At 45.1% G+C, this 8,871-nt stretch overlaps 1 protein-coding gene across 1 annotated transcript; it reads right to left on the bottom strand.

Moving 5' to 3' along the window:
- Nucleotides 1–1,602: 1,602 nt before the first annotated feature.
- Nucleotides 1,603–5,368, bottom strand: LOC108728609 (ski oncogene). Its single transcript, XM_018457258.1, has 3 exons — nucleotides 4,233–5,368; nucleotides 3,870–4,093; nucleotides 1,603–3,795 (listed from the first exon to the last, which is right to left on the bottom strand). The coding sequence occupies exons 1-3, from the start codon at nucleotides 5,343–5,345 to the stop codon at nucleotides 2,892–2,894; spliced, it is 2,241 nt and encodes a 746-aa protein (XP_018312760.1). The 5' UTR covers nucleotides 5,346–5,368; the 3' UTR covers nucleotides 1,603–2,891.
- Nucleotides 5,369–8,871: the final 3,503 nt, after the last annotated feature.

Genomic DNA, 8,871 nt, shown 5'->3' with positions numbered 1-8,871 from the left:
AAATTTCTTGCATATGTAACGCAGGTACATTTCGGAAAAAAAAAACTTCAGTCAGTACAAAATCAAGATTACACCTTTAAAGTGAGTATGGTCCGAGCGAACGAACAATAAACGAGCAGAGAAAATGTGAGGATAAATTTCTTCGGAATCTTCTTTGATGTGCCGTCTTACTTTAATCAATCCGAACACGAGGCCAAACGTTAACAAACCGTTCTGTTTGCATTCTCTATGATGAACATCTTTGAAACTTTAACAGAGAAAGTTTATCTTCGTTGATCGCTCGCTCGTGTGCATCCTCTTTTACAAATACATGCAAGTGATAGTTTAATTTAAAACGAAGATTGTTATATCATGTGTCACTGGGAACCCCGTCATGTATATTTCGACGTAAAAATATTCAGACGTCGAAATAAAGGGTAGTATAGCGAAAGGAAACAAAAAATGAGGGGTAAAAGGTAAACATTTCTATCACGCATTTCTCGATTGTACGTGTAATTAATAAATGACAACAGAGTCCGTAATAAAAACTTATCCTTTTGCGTATATATGTCTCTCGTATATATGTATTTCTTTTCTGTATCTACATCTTCTTTACACGTGCATATAATATCTTGCTTGATCATGCTTCCATATGTATGTATATATATATATATATATATGTGTATATGTATATATATACTTCATATGAATATATTAAAAAAATCTATTTCTCCCTTTATATTGTGGCGTATAATTTGATACACGGGCATTCTCGTATATGGAGTATTCTCATGCAGAAAAAATAATCTGTGTTTTCTTTCTTTTTTCTGTTTCGTCAATCCCAACAATCGACTCGAATCTATATGGAAATGAAAAGTCTGTAATATAGACAAGTTATGTCTAATATAATTTAACACTCGGTCTCTGCTAAAAATTTGAGAGATACACGGAAATCGTGGCCAAAACTGATAGCATCTTCCTCTCTTCGCCTAAGATATTTTCTCTTTAGATAATTTTTCGATGTTGACAAAACTGGAAACGCTATCTCAGAACGGCTAACATTTTCTGCACATCTCTCATTCTCATTCTCTCTCTCTCTCTCCCCCCTCCCTCTCGCTCTCTCTCACAGTAGGACCATTTCATATATATACATATATATTAAATACAATTAAAATGATATGTATCAACAATAATATATGTACAAAATAAATATAATATATATTTATATATATATATATATTAAAGAGATGGATTCCCCAGCTGCGAATCTTCGTAAAAAAATATCATATATTAATAACAAAACATTGTAGTTAACAGAAATTATATACAGTACGTGTCTACACATATACAATACGATCAATAAAATTTTCGTTAATTTTTAGATGCGATTTCGAAAAAGAAGCATATACATTTTTAAAAAAATATTTAGAATAATTTTGAAAAAAAAGAAAACAGCATGACTATACGATCGTTGACGATCCATAAGTAATCTTTTTTAAATTATGTAGAAATCACTTCTCTCTCTTTTGTCATCAATAAATTAAACGATTCGATAATCATGTAAACGATTGGAAATTCAAGAAATCGAATACGTTATAATATTTGTTATCAACAATTGATTCGAGTTATGGTCCTACTGTATATGTACCAAATAAATAATTTTCAAGAACGCAAATTTTTTTCTTCCCCCCTTTTCTTATTGACGTGATTAGGCTTGGACCGAGCTTTTTCATTAAATAAAAAAGCAGATCCCACTTATATGCGTTAATCACAAGATTTTAATAGTAGCGATTCGGTTTTTTAGAACGTGTATATAACGTTCTGGGCATTACAATGTAATACGAGCTGTTGGAACACACCCAGGTTTATGCTTACAGCATACCTAGAATAACAATATAGCACCTAGGTTTTTTGTACTTTAACAATTATTTCGTCATGATACTGTAATTAATTATAAACATACACCTATGATGCCACAATATATTTACATTATGCGAGCATGACTACCAAGATGTGAATGGGAAGCAATCTAAATTCATTCGCACTAGAAGTCGCTTTCTATCTCTCACATGCTTATGCATTCTTTCTTATTACTCATATATTCAAGGATCAAAATTATATAGTAAAAATCTTGCTTTATATCACGTATATATTTAATATATACGAAATGTGTTTCATCGTAATACCCATTAGATGTAATCGTTTTATTGGCGCGGTATAATCCATTAAATCTACATCCCTCTGTCGATATAATACAATATTTACATTCGATTTTAATAAAAAAAATCGACCTGAAAGTATACTTGACGTGGCTGTCCAACTCGTGGCATCGGTTTGCCACATCTCCCACCGGGAGTATCACTCTTTCAAAATCCGGTAACACCGCCTAGGAGACGAATTGTTAACGGAGCAATACGTTTGTCTTCGCGGCTCCATAGACTCGAAAAACCGAAATTCATTTCGAAAAAAGACGCGTTATCATTTTTCGTTATCCGCGTGACGCTAAAATGCAGACAGGAAGTGGACGTATCGCGTGTAGCTATCGACAAACATGGAAGGCAAGCTATCTTCGCTGACAGTGATCGGTCGGTCGGTTCGAATTTCGCGAGACACGAATATAAAGCGCGAGGACTCTATCAGCCCGATGTTTTGAGTTGGATGCAGCACGTGTTTTACTTATCTAGTAAAAACTCCGAATTATCTGCGATAACGTTTAAAGGCTTGTCGCGTATCACATAAATCTAGACAGTTTATCGTTTAGTTTAGAATCGTAAATATATGTATATATGTATATATGTACCTAATGTACTAAACTCAGTGCACGCTTATTCGGCCAACGGATGAGCGTCGTCGCGGTAATCGCTGAGCAGTTGTGGGTGTGTGTGTGTTAAATAACTTCCGCGTTATCCTAATCACTGATCTGACTCGTTATTAGTCGTCAGCACGGTGACGGGCTCAGACTCTTTATTGTTCGATGGTAAACTCGTAGCGTCGTTCTCCTCGTTGTCACCCTCGGTACTGTCAGCTGCGCTGGAACGCGGTGCTGTCGCCGTTGTTGCCGTTGCGTCCTCCTTCTTGTCCTGATCACTCTCATCGTTGACGGCGACGACAGGGGATTGTTGCTGTTGTTGTGATTTCTGCATGTGTAACTGACTGCGTAACTTGGAGATTTCGCGAGCGTCCGATCGCCGATGACGTCGCAGCTGCGCGTTCTCCAACGCCACGCGACGTGCCAGCTCTATCACGTCCTGTGGCACATCCAGTACCCTCAGCCGCTCCTCGAGATCCGTCGCCGCGGTGCAGTCCGTGTCGGAATCGCTTTCCGACGGCGAGGAAGTACCGACCTCAGAAGAAGCCGCCAGTGGTGTAGGTTCTACGCTCACAGTGGATGACGTCACCGCTGCACTGCTCTCTTCTTCCTCACCTTCCTTCTCCTTCCTGTCTTTTGGAGGCGGCGCCGCCTCCTTCTGATTTTCGTCGGAAACGTAGTACAGAGGATAAGAATCGATCGCCGGCGCTTGACTCGGCGACGTTTTCTCCGTTTTAATGTTGACGGACAACAGCTCCTGTTTCTCACACGTGGGACTCGAGGAGTGGTGACTGTGACGGCGATGCTCGTGATGATGCCGTCGTTGCTGATGAACAGACGAGGGTGGTGGTATCTGACCTATCTGTGCGGGTGCCGGTATAGGCGCCAGCGCCACATTAGGTTGGAAATGCGGCTCGAAACGCTCACACTCCGAAAGCGGAATCACTCGCTCCGGATGTTGCAGGACAGGTGGACCTCGACTGAGATATGCAGGCACCAACGATGAACTGTTGACAAAGGCGATCCTCATCTCAACTATCGCCTCTGTGACACTAACAAAATATACGTAAACAATACTTACTTGTCCCTGTGCTTGCAATTGTTCGTAGTATTCCAAGACTGAAAGGCTGCACCTCTGGCAGCGAGCTCGAAAACCGCCCATTGCATCTGCAAGTACGAATCAGTGGCAATTTGGGATACAGGATGATACATTGCCAGTCCATTGCCATTGTAGATTCCAGCGCAATCATCCTTTCCTATTTCCTTTTTTGTGCGTTTGACCAATCTTTCGTGCTCATGTCTCAGCTAAAACAAATATTTGAACTTGTATACTTTTTAGATACATTAAGATTAAGTGACTTAATTTTATGTACTATTTTAGTATACGCGTTTTTAACGTTAAAATTAAATTCTTATTTTTAAAGAAAAACTTAAGTGACAATACCTCTAGCTTTCGCTTGGAATTTAGCACAAGATGCCTCTCTTTCAGCTCCCGAAAAAGAATGAGCGATTTGTTGTAGTGTTGCTGATCACGAGAGAGCAAAAGATACGACCGCCAGTTGGCGGAATCGAAACCCCAGTGGCAGGTGCGATTCTCCAGAGATCTGTGAGCGTGTCTCACAAAGCGTTGAGGAGAGAATTGATAGCCACACTCCAGACACTCAATGCACACTGAATCGTCCGTCTCGAACAGTTTCGCATCGAAGATACCCTTGCACTTGCCAAAACATTCGTGGTACACTTTGAACTTAACAATCGCCTCCTCCTCCTCCTCGTTCTTACACGTTTTCTTATCGAGACAATCCTGTGCTGGGCCGATCTGGGAAGGATCGCAGGATTCTGTCCGTAACAGCAAAGCACTAACGAGCCTTTCGGCGTCGGTCTGGGTGATGAGACCACAGGACGGCGCGTTGCGCGGCAGGATGCCGGAATGCTTGAGCTCCTCGAGCTGATCCCGGGTGCAGCGTGAACAGTAAATCTGCAGCTCGTCGCACACCTGATTGATCTGCTGCAGGGAGAAGTCCTGCAGCACCGTGTTCAGTATCTGCGGCAGGCATAATCTTCTCTCGCCGCCCACTACGAAGCACGAGATCCTCTCGCCCTCGAGGATCGTCTCGCATCTCTCGGAGCAACTCTGATCAGGTGCTGTGAGTATCGGTATCTGAAACTCGAGCTCGCGCTTCTCGCACACGATCTTCGGACGATCCACCACCGCGGGACGATCCTCGTCCGAGTCCTCCAACGAGCGGGGTGCCTTCGGGACGGGCGTTAACGTGCGTCTCGACGTCTCGCGAATCTCCTTCTCGACTATGTCCTTTGACGGTTGCGATTCCACGGACGATTCCAGGCCACAGTTGGCTACCAAACGACTGACAGCGGGTGGCGAGAAGCACGACTGTTGTTCGTGCAGCAGGGCTTTACAATCCATGCCCAGCAGAGCCGAGCTGGGACCCTGTAGGCTCTTGATGGCTGACAGCTGATAGGTCTTGAGGACGGTCTTCAACTGCGGACTGTACGACTGGCCAGCGGCGGTGCTGCCTGGCAATAGGGTCTCCATTGTGCACGCGTATTCAACAAGCGTGTCCCCCGGAGGAAAAAGACAACCAAGGTTCGGAGCACAAGCACAATCACCGCCACTTCAATATATGCACTTAACAGCGGTGAATCTCAGTGCACTCGTTATCGCTTTATATACATGCAACTGATGTACATAATATATTATACTTTGACCGTCCACGAGTTTATTTATGTCGCGAATGACGGAGCAGCGGGACCGGGCACTAGCACAACTGGCGCGACAACTCGGCTTCCTCGCGATTCCATTTCCATGTTACTCGGGCCCAGCGCGTCATCGTTGTCATCGTTGTCGTCGTCGTCGTCGTCGTTGTCATCGTGGTGGTCATCGTAGTAGCGCGGTCTCCACTGCATTCCTCGCGTGTTGTGCCGTGAGACAGACACGAGTCCATCCTCTTGGAACGGGGTTTTCTAACCCGCGCTCTACGAGGCCTTGCTCGGTCGCTCTTTTCTCTCTCTCTCTCTCGCCGCGCACGCACGCACTCTGTCGCTCCGCTCTCGTCCGGCACGAGAGGCCGAGTTACACGCGTATAACCCGTTCGCGCGTCCTTCCTTCCTCCCTATGTCCGCCCCTCCCGCCGCTGCATTACGCGTCGCCGATGAAGACAACGATGCGACTACCGCCGCGACCCGCGATCCCGCGTTGCCACCACTTCCACGTACAACATGATAAAGCCGCTGTCGCTCGTTCTCTTTGTCTGCGATTCTCTCTCTCTCTCTCTCTCTCTCTCTTTCTCCTTCTTCTTCGCGCGTGCTTTCGCGGAGATCGTACGCAGCGAGCGCCGTCCTCCGAACGAGAGTCTTCTCTCCGCGAGCGAGTTCCCTCCGATTCTGTCGCGAACTCCCCTCTTGTTCTCTGCTACTGCCCTCTTCCTCCTTCACCTCGTTGTCGCAGTCTTCTTCTTCTTCTTCTTCTTCTTCTTCTTTTTCTTCTTCTTCTTGTCCTCTACCAGCACCTCCTCCTCCTCCTACGGCGGTTTTCAACGCGACGTTCTCTCGCAGCCGCGAAGTCGATGCGCGACGAAAGCAGCACGGTCACGGATACACGACGGGCCAACGATCCATAGCCGAGTCTTACAGTCTTATCGAACGCAATCTACGGACAACGAGAAATGGCACATGATTTATATATATACACACACTCACACACACACATATATATATATATATGCTGTCTATTTATTTTCACGTCCAACTATATCGTCGCACGTTGCTCACTGTACACGCGAGCGTTTGCTATTTATCATCTCTTTCCGTCCGTCAATCGAGCACGGCGCACTGGTGTCGCGGACAGTGCATGTTATCAGCGTCCGCGTCCTCGTCGACGACATTCCCCGCCGAGCGCGCCAACACGAACTTCCTCCTCCACCACCTCGTTCTTCTTCTTCTCCTCTTCCTCCTCCTCGTCGTCGTCGCTGTCGCTACTGGCGTCGCCGACGATCGCTATCGGGACGCCGCGCCGCCACGCGCGCCAACAACAACGAGGATGTCAGCGATGATACGTCCGGCGAAAATATTATCGCATCACTGGAGCACGACCACCAGCACGGCTGGCATCGTCAGACGAGCGATTTACTCGTCGGCACGTCGCGACGCAATGGCGTATCGATTGCGACGACGACGGCGACGGCGGTGGTGGTGGTGGTGGTGGTGGTGGTGGCGGCGGAGCACGCACCGTATGACCGTGGACAAGACGACGACGGGTAGCGGTCACTCGCGGCGACCGGAGCACGCATATTTCTTACCGCGCCGCGAGAGAGGCCGATCGCAACGATGATTCCAATCCCGGGCGACGTGGAAACACCGATGGACCATCCGCTGATGCGAGAGCGCACGCACGAGCTGCGACGCGAATATTTTTCTGTCTTTTCCTCTCACTCCCACCACTCTCTCTGTTTCTCTCGTTCTATGCACAGACGCTAACGAGACAACGGCAGACTCAGCGATATATACATACGTTTTTTTTTCACGCACGCACCTCCTCGCCCGCCGCGCTTTCGTGGACGACGACCGTGTAGATGCTCCTCTCTCGTTCCTCTCTCTCGCTCCCGCTCCGCGAAGTCTTTTTGCTCTCACGCGCGAGTGGAGGGGCCCTTCTCCTTCTCGCTTTTTTGCTCTTCCTCCTCTCTCTCCTCTCTCTCTCACTCCCTCTCTGTCTATCTGTCTGTCTGTCTCTTCTGGCGATGTCCGCGCCTGTACACATGCGCGCGCGACCGCGTAAACACGAGGCGAGAGTCGGCGGAGCCCTTGAGAGAGCGAGACTGTCTCCTCTCATGCACCCACAGACACACATACATTCTCTCTCGCTTCCCGTCTGTGTGCGTGCGCATGTGCGCGTACACATGCACGTCGTCGCGCTCTCTCAGTGTGAGTTTTCAACCGGCTCTATGTACCGCGTGACGAGAAAATAAGGACTTTACGCACTGGTGTTTGCCTACAGCGTGATACCTCTTTCCAAATTTCTTTGCGTCTTTTTGATTCAACAGCTTTTTGCATTTAGCAAAAAAGTTGCTTTGCAACTGTCAAGATTCTTCAATATAATAAATTTATATTTATGTTCAGAATCTTATCTCTCTCGTCTTATAAATATATTATTTATCCACCAACAACAGCGAAGACTCATATAGGCATTGTACTTTTATTTAATTTATTCTTGGAGCCATATAAAAACTATAATTTTTATTTTAAAGAATCTTGTAACTGTTGTAAAGTTACTTTTTCTGATGAACGCAATCAAAGTTAAATGTCTTAGGCCCGATTGCACGAACGTTACTTTAATTTTAAGCGTGGCTTAAAACTTTCTCCCTTTCTGTTTCTCTATTGGCTTTAAAAAAAGAGATTTTTAAGTTTCGCTTAAAAATCTCTAAGGTCAAAATAACAGTCGTTGGTGCAATCGGGCCTTAGTTAAATGCCTTAACAGTTAAGCGTCAAATTTAATTTAAAATAGTATTAAGATTAAGTGGAGGAATAAGGATCATCTAATAGATCAACCTATACAGCACACTTTATCCAAGAGACATCCTAGGAATATCCTTATAACATTTAAAGAATATAGAGACGTTCTTTGGACGTTTTTAGAACATTGGAGATCTGCTATATGAGAATATAGCAGTTTTCGGTCGCTTACAAATCTCCCCCCCTTTCGAGGTTTCTCTTTACTTTTAAATCTTCGCAGTTTCTCTAGAAACCAACCCACACAACACATTTATCCGAAAGACGTCCTAGAAAGATGTCCTTAGGACGTTCAGAGGACATAGAAATATTCTCTGGACGTCCCTTGGAGATCCGCGCTATATGGGAATATAGTTCATCTCCGATCATTTATGAGAAAAGAATTATTTCGGAGTTTCTCTTCGTTTTTAAATCCTCTCTTTAGAATCCTATGTTTTAGTAACAGGCCTGTTCTTTTTGGCTGAACTTTTGCACCAGTTCATCTTTCTTTCCTTTTCTCTTCGGGAGGAAAGAAAAAAAGAAAGATGAACTGGTGTAAAAATTCAGCTAAAAAGAAC

This window comes from Mycetomoellerius zeteki, unplaced genomic scaffold (assembly GCF_001594055.1).
Source record: "Mycetomoellerius zeteki isolate Tzet28-1 unplaced genomic scaffold, Tzet1.0 scaffold62, whole genome shotgun sequence".
Classification (NCBI taxonomy): domain Eukaryota; kingdom Metazoa; phylum Arthropoda; class Insecta; order Hymenoptera; family Formicidae; genus Mycetomoellerius; species Mycetomoellerius zeteki.
The sequence above is the reverse complement of the archived record's forward strand: the minus strand, read 5'-3'. Positions and strand labels throughout refer to the sequence as shown.

What these genes read in the sequence shown, in the direction of transcription:
- LOC108728609 (XM_018457258.1), bottom strand. Translation starts at nt 5,345, where the DNA reads ATGGAGACCCTATTGCCAGGCAGCACCGCCGCTGGCCAGTCGTACAGT. An exon ending in ATTCCAAGCGAAAGCTAGAG is followed by an intron (nt 4,094 to 4,232) that starts GTATTGTCACTT and finishes TATTTGTTTTAG; the next exon opens with CTGAGACATGAGCACGAAAG. An exon ending in AATTGCAAGCACAGGGACAA is followed by an intron (nt 3,796 to 3,869) that starts GTAAGTATTGTT and finishes CTTTGTCAACAG; the next exon opens with TTCATCGTTGGTGCCTGCAT.